This window comes from Miniopterus natalensis, chromosome 6 (genome assembly GCF_054644295.1).
Source record: "Miniopterus natalensis isolate mMinNat1 chromosome 6, mMinNat1.hap1, whole genome shotgun sequence".
NCBI classification, from domain to species: Eukaryota; Metazoa; Chordata; class Mammalia; order Chiroptera; family Miniopteridae; genus Miniopterus; species Miniopterus natalensis.
Genome location: NC_142086.1, coordinates 34,050,161 through 34,068,530, shown reverse-complemented (window position 1 = coordinate 34,068,530; position 18,370 = coordinate 34,050,161). Strand labels below are relative to the sequence as shown.

General features: G+C 34.6%; 1 protein-coding gene across 1 annotated transcript in view; it reads left to right on the top strand.

The window, feature by feature from the left end:
- The window catches only part of CIP2A (cellular inhibitor of PP2A), a 37,705-nt gene extending 33,777 nt beyond the window's left edge, over positions 1-3,928 (top strand). The window contains exons 18-21 of the mRNA XM_016195657.2: positions 174-287; positions 500-582; positions 1,265-1,404; positions 2,392-3,928. Of these exons, the coding sequence (XP_016051143.1) occupies positions 174-287; positions 500-582; positions 1,265-1,404; positions 2,392-2,562 (508 nt within the window). The 3' untranslated portion in view covers positions 2,563-3,928. The remainder of the gene's footprint in view (positions 1-173; positions 288-499; positions 583-1,264; positions 1,405-2,391) is intronic.
- Positions 3,929-18,370: the final 14,442 nt, after the last annotated feature.

The window sequence follows — 18,370 nt, the reverse complement described above, 5'->3', positions numbered from 1 at the left end:
CTTCATTGTCTTTTAGAGTTAATCTAACTCTATTTATGTCCTGCTTGTTTGTAACAGTCCTCTCACCTGCAGTGTATATAATTTGGTTAGAAGAAAAAATAAAGAAAACATTGAGTTTCTTTTCTTCATTTTGTTTTCTTCCATAAAAATATTACTCATCTCCTTGTCTTCAGGAATGAAACTGCTGAAAAGAAGAATAAAGAGTTGCAGATCACATGTGAGTCTCTGAAGAAACAAATTGAGACAGTGAAAAAGTTGAATGAGTCACTCAAGCAACAAAATGAAAAGTAAAATGTTTAGTTCTTTTAATTTTTTTGGAATTTTTAAAAACTGATTCTCTTTATACAGAACATTGTTTATTACAAATAAATTAATAGAATTTTAACTTACTTTAGGGTAACTACTATTCTTAGGAACTTTCTCTTAAAATACTTGAGGAGAAAAAGAAATGATAATGGTTCACTGATGTTTTCTTCTGTTTTGTTTTTCGTAACTTCAGAACTGTTGCCCAATTAATAGAAAGAGAAGAACAGAGAAAAGAAGTACAGAACCAACTAGTAGACAGAGAATGTAAACTAGCAAGTAAGTAGCTTTTTATTTAACCAATTGTTTATATGGTAACATTATCTTGTGTTAATCAAAACATGGGTTTTTATTTTGCTTTTTCATTAGTTTCTACTTCTCTCATTTTTTTAACACCTTAAATGACATCCCAAACAGCTCTCCTTTTCTTGCCATAACATTTCAAAAAGCAATTTAGTTAAATTGGTTTTAAAAACTGGGAGTTATAGGAAATTATTGCCTTTTTAAAAATAAAACATTTTAAAGGAGCATAACAGCAGGTGGCAGTGCTAGGTAACTTTTAGTTACTAGTTTCTTAATGATAGCTCTGAAGTGTTCCACAAAAACATTTTTGTTCTAACTCACTTGCCTTAGAGCACAGACATCATTTACCTATATAATTTTTCATAGTTTTCTCTCTCCCTTTCTCTTCTAACCTGTAAGCTCTGAGGATTGTCCTTTCCCTCGTTACTGTATTTTATCTTTAGAACAGAGGAAGTGGGAAAGACATGGAGATTTCACATTTTTCTGGTACAGGGCAAGAGTTACTTGGTGTTTTTAATTCATCAAATACTGTAAAACTTTTATTTCCAGCAAGTTATTTCTTTGTCTTTCTAGTTGTCTTTCTTTTGCTCTTAAGACATAATAGCTACGAAAGCTTTTCAGGGTAAGTCAGTATAGCTGACTGTTTGTTTGTTTTAAGACTTGCAACAAAAAACAAAAGTCCAAGAAGAAAAAATAAAAATCTTACAAAAAGAAAGGGAAGATAAGGAAGAAACCATTGATATCCTTAGAAAAGAAGTAAGCAGATCTGAACATATAAGAAAAGAATTGAGCATTAAGGTAAGAATCTGTTGAGTTCTCATTTGCAGTAAAATGAAAAAGTCTTTCTTTGTGAAAAAGGTGAATTTGGATAAATTAATATTCTGTTTCTTTAGTGTGATTTTGTTTTGAAGATAATAGGATCTCAAAGTGGCTTGACAATTGTTTGTTGTGAGGACTCTCTCACAATGTGAAAACCTGTATTTCGGAAAATAATCAAACATTTATTAAATATATACTGTTTGCCGGCACTTACTGCCGTTAAATGGGAAGGGAATACAGAAAAGGGTTCCCAGTTCTTTGTGTCACATACAGGTAGCTGTAAATAGGCATATCGCCGCCTCTCTGATTATAGAGATGGTAATAATAATAGTAGTTCACGTTTGTTCAGAACTTTATAATTTGCAAAGGACTCTGAGACATTTGTCTTAATGCTCCTCACTTTGACAAATATGTTAGTATATAATTTAATAATTGTTTTCATCCCACAAACAAAACCGAGTGTTGGGTTAAGTTTTTGGCTCAAGGACAGTCACAGAGCTCAGTGGAATAGTGGACTTATATGTTCTGAATCTAAGCCCATTACTCCTCTGCATTATCGCGGTTGCTTGCTGTGGAAGCTATGAGTGTCCACCCACTGTCAGGAAGATGAGAAAAGACCACAGTTAAAAGACTGAACAACTAAGAGCATAAGTGACAGAAGAGGCATGAAATTCCGTGCCACATTTACAGATTTCCTGGTTTTGCTTTAATGTGGTTATTTTAATAGTAATTCTAAATAGTAAAATGTAGTATTTTCTGCAAAATTTCAGTTGCTAGCCTTGATTTAAAGAGACAAATTGAATGCGTCTTCCCAACTTATTTTGTATTGTTTAATGATTACTTACCTTAAACTAATCTTTTGAAATGTTGTCTTACAAATGAAAAATAAGAACATCTTAAAATATCTGTGAAGAGACAAATGCAAAGTTGTTTGTTTTCCTCTTCCCCCCACCCTCAATTTCTTAGGCTTCCTCCCTAGAGGTTCAAAAGTCCCAATTAGAAGGCCGTTTGGAAGAGAAAGAGTCACAAGTGAAACTTCAGCAAGAGGAATTGAACAAACACTCTCATATGATAGCAATGATCCACAGTTTAAGTGGTGGAAAAATAAATCCAGAAACTGTGAATCTCAGTATATAGACATTATGTATTTATCTACTGGAGGGGGGGTGGGAAAGGTAATTTCTGACTGCAAAAGAATAGCAAATTATTAATTTAGTAAAGAACCTGATCTGATACATGATTTTATCTGGTCTTAAAGTTTTACTTCCTGTTTTTGGCTTTTATTGCTTAGAATCTTCTTTGGTTCTTACATTAGAATATTGTTGTTAACCTCCATCATTACTGTCTTTTTCTAAGGTTTTTTTACTTTTCCTTAGTTGCTTCCCATTCCCTTCAGTTTATTTAATTTAGTTTCATTTGTGATTATTTAGATTTTAAAATCAAACTTGCTTGACATAACAATCATAAAGATCAATAAATTGGAAATGTGATTAGTAAAAAGAGAGAAGACATGATATAGCCAGAGGAGTTTTTCTCTAAAGCAACACAAAAGAAAATCAGTGAATTTAAAATAACTGTATTACTGCATTTAAAGTACATTAAGATATATGGTATAAGTTCTAAATTTGAAAAAAAAAGGGAATGAATATAAAATAGTGTATAAAAATTAGAAAATAGCTGATGTGTAAAAATGACTATTGTTTGTCATATATGGAACTAATACCTTATAGAATTATTTATGAAATAGCTTTAGTTTTACTCTTTAAAATGTTGTATGTTGGCCCACCTATATCATTTCAATCAATTATGAATTTCTTACAATTTATGTCATATAACTTTGATTCTATCCTTGCTACATATTCAGAAATTTATTTGTTGTTAGTGCTGATGTGTATTTTATTTAATGTATTACCTTTCATTTAAATAGTTTTTAATTTGGCTGTTTAATTTTAAAGCATAGGTTAAATATTCTTTATCTTTCTCTTTAATACAAGGGAATTTTTCAGTACTCCTCATTTGAATCAAATGTTATAAGTAGTGTTTGAAAAGAGATTTTTATATCAATATTTTGGTTGAATTTATGCTGCACTTTTACAACTTAATTTTACTTGTGTTTTTTTTACTATTTATATCTCCATTTAACTTAGGTGAACTTAGATTTACTTTTCTATTTTTCTACTATAGTATATTTGACTTTGTGTTTAGAAATTAAACATATTTTTGTAATTTACTAATTACATTAGATAATATCAAACTATAATAATTTTACCTATCTGCATTTTGTTCAGTTACGCAAATTTTAAAAAGGAGCATTGTGCAAAGTAACACATTTTAAATTCTTATTCCATAAGGAGTACATTTTATTTTTTTGTGCAACTGCATGCATTTTCTGTTTAATATGTAAAATGTTTAAATGGATACATATGACTGAAGAAAAAAGACTGTAAAATAAAAAACAAATTTTTGTAAAATAAATAAACCAAAAGCTCCAGGGAAAATCAAACTATCTTTATAATTTAGACACTCTCAAGACACTGAGCCTAGCCCAGTGCTATCCAGTGGACCTTTTCGTGATGGTGGGAATGTTCTACATCTACACTGTTGAGTATCATAGCCTTTAGCCGCATGTGGTCATCGAACACTTAAAATGTGGCTAATGTAGCTAAAGACTGAAGTTTTAATATTATTGAATTTTCTTTAACTTTAATTGCCATCCTACTAGACAGTGCAGATCTAGTCCATTCTTGCAAGTATGCATTTATTTAAACCACTCAATTTGCCTGTTCCTGAAGACCAACATAGACAAAGGATCCTTTTTTTTTTTTAAAGCAGCATTTGTGTTTTTTTTCTTTTTCATATCTTTATTGATTTCAGAGAGAGGAAGGGAGAGGGAGAGAGGTAGAAACATCAGTGATGATGGAGTCATTGATCAGCTGCCTCCTGCACACTCCCGACTGGAGTGTGGGGATTGACCCGCAACCCAGGCATGTGCCCTGACCGGGAATCGAACCCTGGTCTCCTGGATCCTAGGTCGAAGCTCAACCACTAAGCCACGCCTGGCTGGGCTGCAGCCTTTGCTAATACAACAGTTTTAACTTGTTATTCTTAGTCTCTGCCTGAAGAGGAAAAGCGTACTTCAGTTTTAAAGGTGAGTGCTCATCAACCTTCTTCACTTCTCTTTTTCCTAGCCTTTGTCTCTTGGAGCATCTTTCATGTTGTTCCTATTGATTTTCTTAACCTAAGGATGTTGGGTACCTTTTGTTTTTGCTTTTTGGTTCTGTGTGTCTCAGATTTAAAATCGCAAAACAAAAACCCAAAGTATTTGTGTGTGTGTGCCTGTGTATATTTTTCTATAAAAATTTTTTTATTTTAAGCACGTTCGAGCCACCATCATAGAGTTTGACAAAATTCTGTGTGTGTGTGTGTGTGTGCGCCCATTTCCTAATGGAGAAAACAAAAACTAAGTATATGCATCATTATATTAGAATTGTTTAGATCTCTAAAATTTTGCTGTGAAGAATTTGTTTTCAAGTGCACACTAATACAGTTCCTGCTACCATTTCCATTTGCTGCTTGAACAAATATAAAATATAGACTTCTCATCATTAAAACTTGATGCTGTGTTTTGGGGGGACATTGTCAGATTAGTGCCCTTTTAGTTTTATTCTGTGTTTTAAAAACTAGTTATGTTAATTTTTTTAAGGATATAAGGAGATTCTGCCTTGAGTTAGGACTGTTAGTTAAATGAAAATATGTTTGAATTTCAAGTTTTACCTGAGGCTCATTTACATATGTTACAGGTACTTCTAATCAAGGTATAGTCCTTAAAACTCATAACCTTATTTTGATTCTTTTTCTCTTTTTAAATAGTTATGCATTGTATTTACAACTTTGCTTTTGACGTACCTACTGTTGAACCAAACACATGTCTGGTGTGTAACTTAATTCTTTTTAGGAGTCAGCAAACATTTTCTGTAAAGAGCCAGGTAGTAAATATTTTAGGCTTTGTGAAACATACAGTCTCTCTCACAACTACTGAGCACTGCCCTTGTAGCATGAAAGCAGTCATAGACACTACCTACGTAAACGGGCATGGCTGTCCAGTATCGTAGCCTCCCAAAAAGACTTCCTTTACAAAATCAGAGCTTTGCTTTTGGATGTTCTATCTTACTGATTGACTCTTCTATTATTAACAAGTGTGTCTCTTTGGTATATTTGTCTTGAGGTCTATTTTATTTGATATTAATATAGCTGCTCCAGCCTTTTAACATTTTCTGTTGGCCTGGTATATCTTTTTCTATCAATTTACCTTTTACCTATGTCTTTATATATAAATCGCATGAACTTTTAGACAGTATGTAGTTGGGCCTTGCTCTTTTATCTGTTTTGACAAATGTCTTTAACTTTCACAGTCCGCTTGGAGTTAATGTTGTACGTAATGTAAGTGTAGAAAGCTTGCGGTTATGCCAACCCGTTTACCCTCTTCATCTTCTGTAATTGCCTCATATGTCTCATACATTACCAACCCCAAAAACAATTGATAAGTTTTGCTTTATACCAGTATATGGAAATACCTTGGTTTGCAACACCAAAATGTAGTTATCTATTTGTATGCAATAATAGACACAAAATACCTTGAATGTAATATTACTATTTTTCCCTTTGGAAATAATTAACCTGTGGGGAGATATTGAAAATAACTTGTTTCTTTCAACTTTTACCCACTAGTTTTAGCATCCACTATTAATTCTTGCTTGAATCAATTATTACTCTGATGATTGCCAAATGGATATTTTCTTCTTAATGGGAGAAAATTTGACATTTTGGTAATATTATGATATTCTGTGAATAGCCATCTAAATTGCATCGTTTATTATATCATTGAAAAAATTAAAATATAGTACTTACAGTTTTATTATTAATAGAGTATGCACATTTTATGCATATATTTTCCCAAGCCAAGAATTTGAGATTTGCTTTCTGTAGTTTAAGAAAATAAGTAAGAGGTATGTTAAACATATTGAATATTTATCAAGCCACAGGGCCCTTTAGATATTATCTTCCTTTTCAAACCCCCTAATTTGAGAACTGTTCATTTAGACCATAAATTCTGTTTGTTTTAGTCACTTGTCTTGGTTCGCTCAGTGATCACCAAAAAATATTAAATGCCTATTGCCCCTAATGATAAATAAGTCTTTTGAATTAAGAAACTAATTGTATATTTTCAGCATTTACTTATATTCAAGGTATTTTTAAAAAAATAAGCAAAATGAACAAATAAATAATATAACCTATACCTTTAAAAGGTAGGTGATTAATTTTTATAATGTGGGCAATGAGCCTAAAAGTATTTGAAATTGTATGCCTTTGTAATCCATAAATTAAAAGGAAATAGTATAAATATTTTTAAAAACCATGGGTTCTTTTGAATCTGCAAATTACCTTGAAATCTTACAGTTTTACTTTGTTCAGCATTTTGTAACTAATTGACTTTCTTCATGACCATAAGGCCTGTTTTGTTTCTGCTTGTGTTCATCTAAACATTTCAAAAATACCCGAGAGAAACTTAATTATCACCATAAATGAGGTGCCATAATTCGCAGAACCCAGTTTTTGTTTTGTTTTGGGGGTTTTTTTTGCACATTGAACTACAATATAGCCCTTCATAAAGGTCATTAAATGTGAGAAGTATCTTTTCTCCCAACTAACTGTACTTTTTTAGTTATGTAATTCCCTAAGGACCCAGTATTTATGTGCTCTTGGTATCTCAAAAAAGGTAGATAATCCTAGGATACATAGCAAAGGGCTTTTTTTGTAAGGTCCAGCCAATGCTTCAAGAGAGGGTGACATTTTCAAAGTCAATAGAGTAGGTTGGATTACAGTTTCATTATGTTATTAAAAACTAATTTTCCACTAAGTAGCCGAGCATTTGGCAGGGATTTAATAGTGAACATGATTCTGTCTCTCCACTACATTATCTATACTGTTATTCCAGGAGTTAATTTCATCTCACTTATCTCAAAGAGCCAAAAGGTACAGTGTATTAGAAGTGTATTAGAGTAGCCTTACTTTTTTCTTAAACTTCAAATTAAAAGGCTTATGATTAGCCCTAGGAAAAGACAACACTGATCATGTTCAGTTAGGCAGGGCTTTTATGTACCCACAAATATAGACTAGTATTTACTACCAACTAATTTGTATAAAACCAACAGTTAATTAGACCATGTTAAAGCTGAAAGGATCCTTAAAGAGCAGTGACCCAGGCCCCTCATGTTTCAAAAAGATATGTAAACTTTATATTGCATTTTCAGAAAAGGATCCCTGTGATTCCAATATAGACTGGTATGTGATTAAAAAATAAACATGCATTATAGGCAGATTCACTTATAGAAATTTATCTTAAGAAAATACAGACATGTATTAAGAAATAGGTACAGTAATATTACAACACTTTACTCTGCCACAAAATTAGAGATAATTTATATATGCAGTAAGAGGAGATTGGTTAATTAGGGTAAAGTGTCATTTAATAGAATAACATGCAGCCTTTTTGAAATGATACTGAAATATGTAAATTCATGGAAAGATTTTTGCTGTTAAGTGGAAAAGGCAGGAAACCAAATTATTTGTAAACAATGATTCATATATCTGCATTTTTTAAGTTATATAGGTGTGTATAAATATTTGTATATATACCAAAAAAATTGGTGGTAACATAAGAAACATCCAGACCTGTAGAGAACTTTTATATGAATTTATTTCAGCCAAACAGAATGGCTGGGAAGCTACATCTCATAATGCTCCAGAGAATGACAGTTTTGCAGTTTCTCTCATGCATTTGAAATTAAGGAGGAAACTTAAGGAAGATTACATGAAGGTGGGAGAAAGCAAGGCAGGGATTAGATTGCAGGATAGTTGAGATTATGTTGTCACACTTCTGAGGCGTCTGAAAAAGAGGCATTTCAAAAGTGTGTTAAGGTAGATGCACAAAAATAGACAGGGCTTACTTAAGGCAAAGATACGCCTTTTACTAAAGTTATATGCCTAGGGCATGACTACTCCATGTTAGGAATTTATGGTTAGATCACCTGTGAAGTTACTTTCAGTAGAACCCTATTTTTGTGCATGCCTTTGAGCAATAAAATTATGTTCAATTTTGTTGTTTATTTGAATTCTCAATTTTTAAAATAAATGCTACTTTAACTTTTAAAAATCATGGTTTAAAACATGAGTTTTATAACCACGTCTAACTTTAATTTCTGACTCTACCTCAGTTATCTGCAAAATGAAAATAACACATGCTTCATAGTATTGTTATATATTTTTAAAATACAAATAAAGCTCCTGGCTTTTAGCAGTTTCTCAGTGTTTCTCTTTTGGAAGGGGACTAGAATAGAAACTTTTATTCCTTTGTCCTTGGTTTCGTATCTCTTCTCAACAAACTTGTGACCAGTTGTACAAAGTAAAATTAAGAGTAAAGATTCTGCATTTTCAAGAGTAGTGTAAGGTGGTAAGGTTAGTACTGGAAGTTAAATCTTCAGATCTTCAAAGTGTTCTTGTCTACACCTAGGGAAACAATTTTATTGACTACAACTAGTCTAGGTTGCTCTTCTACTTAATTTATTTCTGTTTAGTGTTAAGTAAACATTTTTTCACTTTCAAAGAAGCATTTTTCATACTTTAAATCAGCCTTCTTTTGGTTATTGTAGCCTTTTCCAACTGATGATTGTACCTACAAAATGTATTATGAAGTTATATGATGTTATTTCTTTAATTTCTTGGAAAAGATTATGAGGAAAAGACATAGTTGAGAAACATTTGCTAAATTTCAAAACAAAACAATATGTCTAAGACTTGGATCCTGTTATATTCCTAGATCTTTCAACATATAAGGACACTACCAGCAAACAAACTTTAAAGAATATTTTGCTACTTAAGCCACATATTTGTAATAGTCTTACCGATACTCCACTTTATATAAATTATAGTTGTTTTATTCTGTGTTAATATTTCTATTTAGAAATGTCATTTTCCTATTAGCCTCTTTTTAAAACACCAAAAATGTTTAGGGCCATGTATTTCAAAGTAAAGATTTATGCATTGTCTTTACAGAGATATGAAAATATAAGCTTTAGTTGGAATATCAAGGAAGGATTACAATATTGGAAACTTGTATGGAATCAAGAGGAGAGGAAACAGGGTGATAGATATTTGAGGCTGGCTTTGTAAACACCCTTTAGGAGAATAAGCAAGGTCACCCTGAACCTTTAGCCTGAGCAGCATTTCATGCAAATACCCTTGAGATTAGACTAATTGAAGCCATGACTGAAATTGCTGCTATCTTTGAGCTGCTAATCTGAATAGGAGACTCAGGTATTGATGTTGTGGATTGATCAGGTAGTAAAATGTCTCATTTACTATGGTGCTTGGATGGGAACTGAACTTCTGGTCATTTGGGTAATATTTTCAGGGCTTGTGCTACTTTGTCAGGTTAGTTTGGTGATGATTACATAGTAATCAAGTGTACTTATGTCTCTTTTGGATCTGTCCCATTCTGTGGGCAATAATATTACCTTAATTTTAACAACTATGAGTGAGATTCTTTATTCTTTAAAGGATCCGGCTAAGGAGTGGATTATAAGCTAATGGTGCAAAATCAAACTTTAAGAAAAGCATGGACTTCCACTTTCCGCTCCGACATGAGCTTGGAGTTGTCTCTCCCACCCTCACAACAAGAGAAAAGCTGAACAACCTGAAAAATCCGTGACTTTTCTTAGCTCCATCAGAGAACTGAAGTCACAGGACTAACCACCATCTTGAAAACTGTAGAGACAGGTGAATTCAGAGAATATAGATCAACTTACCTGAAGCGCAAGCCTGGCAGGAACACGTAAATGGGAACTTGGATGAATTGCTAGAGGCTATTTTACTGTGTGGATTAATTTAAGAATTTAGGCTGCTGGGAGCCCTCATACTTGCATACTTTCCTGAGTTATACTTCTGAGATCCCTACCAGGTCCTCATAGTGAAGATCAGAGAAAACTCACCTCATCTTTGGCCTGGGGTAGAGAGAAAGTAACCCTTTTGGGGTAAGCCCAGGACATTATAACGCAGGAAAAACTCTGGCAACCAACATCTCATGAACCTGTCTACCAAATTCTCAACAAAAATTAGCAGATTGAATCCAAAGGTGTATAAAAAATATAAATCACAGCCAAGTGTGGTGTAGTAAACTGTTACATCCGTACAATGGGATATTGTTCAGGAATAAAAGGAAACAGGAAACTTGAGTGCATACTGCTAGCTGAAAGAAGGCAACCGGAGAAGCTTGCATACTGTATGATTCGATCTATATGGCATTTTTGAAAAGTCAAAACAGTAGCAGTAGTAAAAACTGGTTGCCTGGTGGTGGGGAGGGGAGAGCAAGGAGGACAGATAAATAGGTGGAGCCTAGGTGATTTTTAGGGCAGTGAAACTACTTTGCATGTTATTGTAATGGGGACGTGACATTCATTTCTCAAAATCCATGGAACTCAAAAGAATGAACCTTAATGTAAATTGTAGTCTCTGGTTACTATATCAGTATTGCTACATGAATTGTAATAAATATACCACACAAGTGCAGGGTGTAAATGATGGAGGTGCCAGGGGTAGGGTGAGGGTCTGCAACTCTATCTGCTTATTCTCTAAATCTAAAACTATTATAAAAAAATTAAGTGCAAAAAAGAAAAAAGTACATGGTGATAATCCCTTTTACCCCTCTCTCTCAGCCAGCTAGTTTCTCTCCACAGAATTATGGACTTGTTACCAGTTTATGTAGCCATAAAGAGATGTGCATTACATACAGAGATGTGTGTGCATCTGTATGTTCTTGGTGGGTTACAGAAATAGAAGCATGCTATACATGTCGTTCTGTACCCTCCTCTGCCCACCAGACAATATCTAGGAAAATGGCCTAGACTGTTAGTACACATAGAGCTTACTGATCACTTTTGATAATTTCATATTTCACTGGTAGATATACACCATCATTTATTCAACTCATTAATGAACACAGTATTTTTCATCTTTTGCTATAATGAAGACTGCAGTAATTATCCTTATACAGATGCCATTTGAAGTAGAATTAGTTGGTCCAAATGTATGCATTTTAAGATATCCCACCGGCAATGTTTGTTTGCCCCATTCCTCATCATTTTATTATAATCAGTCAACCATTATGGTGTTAAACTTTGCATGGCTGCCCTACATGTAGAAATTACATTTTTCTGTTTCCTTTTCAGTGAACTGTTTAATCTCTTTCCAGTTTTTTTTCTTGGGTGGTTTATGTTACTGGATTGCAGGCATCTTTAGTAAGAAATATTCCAATTACCTGTGATAAAAGTTGCAAATATTTTTCCTACTTGGTTGACTAACTTTTGACTTTGTTAATGGTGTATTTTTTCTATGCATAATTTTTTTGTTTTAAATTTATTTTTTTAAATTTTATTGTAGCTTGATGTTTTAATATTTTATAGAGTTTATCTAATTTTTTTGAGTTTTCCTGAATATACTTGTTTATTTTCCATAGTATTTTAGAATCATCTTGTCCAGATTAAAAAAAAGATTGACACTTTTACTTGTATGATGTCAATTATCTCTAAAGTAATCTATAAATCTAACATCTCTGTGTTAAATCATCTTTTCTATTACATGATTTGCCTTTCCATGGGTTCAAGTCTTTTATAACCTTTGATAATATTTTATTTGTTTATAGTTTCTATATACTGTTAAATTTTAACTTTTTTGGTTTTTTTATTCATTATATTTTTTTGATTAAATGAAAGCTGTTGATTCCTATAAGTAGTTTTATATTTTGTACCCAAAGCATTACTGAACGTATCTGAAAGAATCCAAGAGAAGCACCTAACAACTACTATAAATAATAATGAAACCATTTATATCATCTATACACAAGAAAGAATTTACATCTTCATTTCCAAGTTTTAAATCATATATTTTTTTTTCTGATTCACGCCAGTTTAAAAAAATATATTAATAAAGGACTTTCTTGTTCATTCTTGTCTTTAATGGAAATACTTCTAGTATTTTTCTATTAAGCATTATGCTAACTTTTGAATTAAGATATATATATATATATTTTAATGTATTAAACATTTGCATTAATTTTATCAAGACTGGAAATGGATTGATTGTATCAAAATGGATATAAATTTTTATCTTTTTGCATCTATGGAAGATAACATGACTTTTCTTATTTATTAATCCCTAACAGTCAGTATATGCTAGTTTATGCCGAAGTAATCAGTGATCTCAAATTCTCAGCTTAAAACAGCATGGTTTATTTCTTACTCTTGCTGCATGTCATAGAGGCTCCATGTCTTCCTTACTCCCAGACTCAGGCTCGCAGAGCAGCCATCTGGAGCACTGAGAGTTGCTATCATAGAGGGAAACAGAGCATGGCAAGTCAGTCACTGACTTCTAAACCTTCCACCTGGAAGTGACACACATCTCTGGCTCTCACTTTATTGGCCAATGCAAATTACATGACCATATGGAACTGTAAGGGGAGAGGAAAGAGAAATCCTACCATGTACCCTGGAAAAGAGCTGGAAAAGTTTGGTCAATGTATGATAAAATATATTAATATATTCCTTAATTTTAATGATCCTCAGGTTTCTCAAATAAATAGACCTTAGTCATGGAAAATTTAAATGTGTTAATGGATTCTGCCTGGTAACATTTTATTTAGAATTTTTGCAGTGAATCATAAATGAGAGGTTTTAGTTTGTGTGTGCTCATGTGCATCCTTTGTCAGGGTTAGATTTCATTCTAGCTTAATAAAAGAATAATGTTTTACTTACATTGTATGTAATTTTAAAGGAATGAGTTTTATGTTCCTTGAAGGTTAAGAGAATTGACCATCTAGGTGTGGTGTGCTTTTTTGCAGAGGAAGAGGTTAGTGCCAAGATGGTTTTCTGTATTATTTCTATGTTAATTTGTTCAGACTTTTTTCTCTCTGTCTGAATTTTTTAAATAATTTATATTTTCCTTAAAAATAGCATTTGTTTTAATTCCAGGTGTTAAATTGTTTTGCATATATTTGAACAAAAAAATATCCTGAGATGCTTTTAGTTTTCTCTATATCTCTAATTTTCTTTTCTGATTTTATGTACTTGACCTTTTTACTTTTTCTTCTGCGTTAGATCAACCAGAAGTTTATCTATTGATGTATTTCAGAGAATTATCTCTTGGATGCATTTATTACTTTATCATCTTTTTGTTTATTAATATATAAATTTTTAAATTTTTTAATTGTGAAGATGGTACACATGTAAAAAAGTGCACAAAGTAATTAATGTTATTCAATGACATATATAACAAAGCAAAACACTAGTGAGCCCATAACCAAGTTGCAAGTTTACCTCATGCCCCTTCTCTCTCATCAAAGGTAAGTACTACAGTGCTAACACCTACAGTTTTACCTGGTTTTAAACTTTTCATAAGTAGAGTCACCAAGTATGTATTCATTTGTATCTTCTTTCATTCAACATAATGAGATTTAAAAAAAATTATTTTCTAATTTGTACCTATTAAAATGCAGTTGATTTTTGTATCTTAACCTTGGATCCAACCAAGTTGCTAAACTCTTATTTATTCATCTATTCTTTTGAATTTATATACATATATATATAATACATCGTTCACCAAAAAAGACAGTTTCTTTCCAGTTCTTATACTTATCATTTATTCATCACTTTATTGTACCTTGTATCTTTATTTTAAAGACCTCCAATAAAATATTTCATTGAATGGACATTTGTACCTCCTTCCCAGCCTTGAAGGATATGATGTTAGCATTCCACCATTAAGTATGAGTGATGTGGGTTTTTTTTTTTAAGAAATGTTGTATGAGATTAAATAAGTTTCTATTTTTAGTTTAAAAGGATATACATTTTTTATTAAATGTCTTTTCTGCAAGGGATATAAATAGGATGGGTTCCTCTATTCCCATTGATCCAGCACCATTTGAACTTCCTGCTCCTGCAACCTTAGACTCTGCTGGATTTGAGTTTCTGGTTCCCAGAGTAAAGTTCTTTCACCAAGGGATACAGCAAATGTTCTAGTGACCTGGAAATTGAGACTGGCACCTGGCTGCTTTGAGCTTTGAACCATCAGGAACCGTCAGGAGCAGAAGGGGTACTGTACTGAAAGAGGAATGATCCTGCATGATATACAGGGTGGGGGCAGGAGGATGTCCAGAATACAGGAGAGCCTCGGGAGGGCCTCTCAGTACTTCTGTGCCTGTGATAAAAGTCATTGGAAAACTACAGTAACTGCTGATGACCCAGGCCTTTAAGGAATGACAATTTGTATCACCCCAGCAGGCAACAAACTACCACTGAAGTGTTTACTACAGGGCTAAGGGATAGGGAAGGATAAGCGCCAGAAGGATGTTGAAATACCAGCACTGACCACATACCAGTTACAAAAGCAGAGGCTCTAGTAGTAACAAGTATTTCATCTCAAATTTGAAATGAATCTATGTATTCATTCAATTTCAGTTCTTTTTCTCCCATCTTGCATCCCTTTGTTGTCTAACATGATGTGTTAATAGTGGTTAATCTTATGGCTTAATATTTAGGTTCTAGGATATCAAAGGTGCAGTGATTCAGCCCAAAGAGGAATGGACGTCATCTGTGACTGAGGTGACATGAAACTGCATCCTCTAGGAAGAGGGTATGTTTTAGTTGTACAGGGACAGATGAGTCATTTTAAGTGGAAGCATGATTTCACTGTTTCTTTATTTGGAAGTTGAGTGTGACTGCAACTATATTCCCCAGGTTTAGGATTAGAGTTAGAAGAGAAACTGCATAAGATTTAGAAGCAGAGATAAAGCAGCTGTCATTACTCTCTGGAGGCTTCCATGGTGGTTGTGATGAGAGAGAGAGACCAGGAGATTCCAGGTTATCTTCTCTCCTGCTCTGGGTGCAGCTCTCCCCACTTGCCAGTCCTGCTGACCCACAGCACCCAGGCTCGCCTGGAGGCAGGAGCTTTCTGTAGAATCACCAGCTTCCCTTCAGTCTCCCTCTGGCAGCTGCACATACTCTCTTTCAAGCTGCCAGCTTGCTTTAGTGCTTCAGGAGGTTGGCCTCTAGCTTCGGGGAAGGCCTTCTCACAATTGTTTCACTCATTCCCACAAGAAACCCCTTACACCCTAATACCCTGGTTCCTTTCCTGATGCTCCACTCGTGTAACTTTCTACCTCCAGGAATTCTTTCTGATTTCTGATTTGATACTGTGCATTTACTCCTTATAGGTTGTAGGTTGCAGATTAAGATCTCTCTCTGATTTTGCTCTTTGTTAGAGGTCTGGAGGAGTTGCCATACACCCTCTCTTTTCTCTGAGTTATGTTCAATTAAGAAGAAACAAAAACACCAAGCCAGAATCAAAGGACAGGTTTAACTTAACAGTGATATACAGGGTGGGGGCAGGAGTTAAATCAAAAGTTAAATTTAATTTGGAAGCCAGCCTTCCTCCTATTCCAGTTTAAGTTTTTCCATTTAGTCATCAGGGAGAAAATAGTAAATCCCCGCTGAGGCCTGTGTGCTGCTCACCACAAGGGAGAGTAACTGAGGACGACGTACTTCACTTGAGATCAGACAGGTCCGAGACAGACAGGGACCTGCACTGTGAGCCCCTAAGGGTAGCCTGCCTGCCCAATGACGTAGTCCTGGCTGTCAGCCTCCCTCAAGTTCACTAGGCAGATACGTCACCCCTCCTGGGAGGGGCAAGTGATGATCACTGAGGTACCCCAAGAGTACATCCTATTAGGGCCCCTTTGGGTGCAGGGGAAGGCCCCTCATTGGAACTTGGAGACATGGGACTTGGGATCCCACCTTGATGTACTTGCCCCTTTGTCACTGCAGCTGAAACATCCTTGTAAATACTTTAGTTATGGCTACCTAAATTGACATACATTTATAACTCCGTAACTGACCCATCACCCATGGCAACCCCTCCTTGCCTGTAGAGTTCTTTCTCAAACTACAGAGTGAGAAAATAATTATACTTGCTTCCTTTGATAGGAGGGGTTGTCCTGAGCCATAGTTCAGACAAGTGAACCATAGAAATATGCTGAGTGAGTGGTGTTTCTTGAAAAGCTTCTGTTTTTCTAATAAAGGGGGATAGACACAGGTGTCACCAACCCTTTCCCTCCTCCCAGTCTTTTTTAAAATTTATCTTTATTGTTGAAAATATTACAGATGTCCCCTTTTTTTCTCTCATTGACCACCCGCTACCCCACTCCCACCCCCTCCCCAGGCCTTCACCACAGTGTCATCTGTCCATGGGTGATGCATTTATGCATACAAGTTCTTTGGTATTAAACAAGCAAGTGTCTTCTAATGCTATTTGTTGAGGCAACAAAAACAACAAAGGGAATGTCATCATACGTATAAAAAAACCCTTGCCAACTATTTTGAACTGAGTGGGGAAGGCATTGGCTAGTGGATACTTGTCAGATTTGGGTGCTTTCTGCCTGTCTCTCCTATTAATAAGACTATATAATAAGTCTGAATCCTTAATATTTTATCTCAGTACACTTAAATTAGTTACCAAAAAAATCAGCACCTTTTTACTAGGCTCTCACATTGTTAGTACCTTAGACAGTGGTTATCAAATTTGAGTGTACATCGAAAATCACCTGGAAGGCTTGTTAAAATAGATTTCTGAGGCCTCCCCTCAGCTTCTGTTTCAGTAGGTCTGGGTTGGGTCTAAGAGTTTCATTCCTAACTTCCCAAGGGATGCTAATGTCACCCGCTGCCTTACAGTACCAGTGCCTGTTGTCTTCTTTCTCACCTATTTTGAGAAAATAGACCCCAGTTGGTGTAGGATGTAGTGAAGAGGCTGTCGTATGTTAAATCTTCATAGGGTGGTGGGAATGCCTAAGTGACAGATGCCAGAAGCACAGGATCAAAAGTCGCCTTCTCAAGAAGAGAGTGAAGTTTTCCTCTCAACCTTGGTCAGAGATTTCTTGCATCAGTCTCTCTACACTTTAGGAACAGTTTGTGAAGAAAACAATTAATAATCAGTATTTCTTACCACATGACTTTTAGATAAAAATTAAGAGAGAAAATTAAACCAGGTTCCTGTTTAATAATAATTGAATCCTTCACCTTTTTGAACTTACGGAAGACCAGCTGACTTCAGTTTTGAATGCTGTTGGTTTGATAGAGCTTGTACAGGCATCCTGCTAAGGATGAACCCACTGGAAGATAATGCATTCTCGAATACACTGGTCTGACCTCCTCTGTGCGAGTTAAATGAGTTAATATGGCTGACGTGGTTTATCACATGCAGTTGGATTTTCTAATGTGCACTTTGATGATCACTATCACTCAGCTTTCTTAAAGGACCCAGGCATCTCATTAGTATTCCGTTACTGAGCAGCGCGATCATTTGCACAGCAGCTGGAGAAGAATCATATATTTCACAGGACTCCTTGGATTAATGACAAATGCTCTGGTAGCGACCCATGAATAGAAAGCAGGAATCTTTCAAAAAGCCCTTCAAATTTACGAGCCTATTTTTTTTTTCCAGAGTAAGTTTTATATTTTTTTGATGCTTATAGTAAAAATCTCCTGGGCTCTCTACCTAGAATCTCTCTCCACCACCAAATGTATGAGTGCATGCTCTCTATCTGTACACTCATCCCCACCCAGCCATCTCAGCCAGTCCTACTTTTGATCAGGCATCATTTTTAAAAACCGTGCAAGGGGAGGCAGGGCGGTGATGTTACCTTGTCGAATTTGCTGATGGTCCAACTCTAATCAGATGTCCAAATTCCACTACCTATGCTTTTGCCTTTTAATTCAATCCTACCTTCCAACCAAGTCCTAATAAGTGGATTCTTAACATGCCTTGTGTGTTTTAGCTTTCTCTA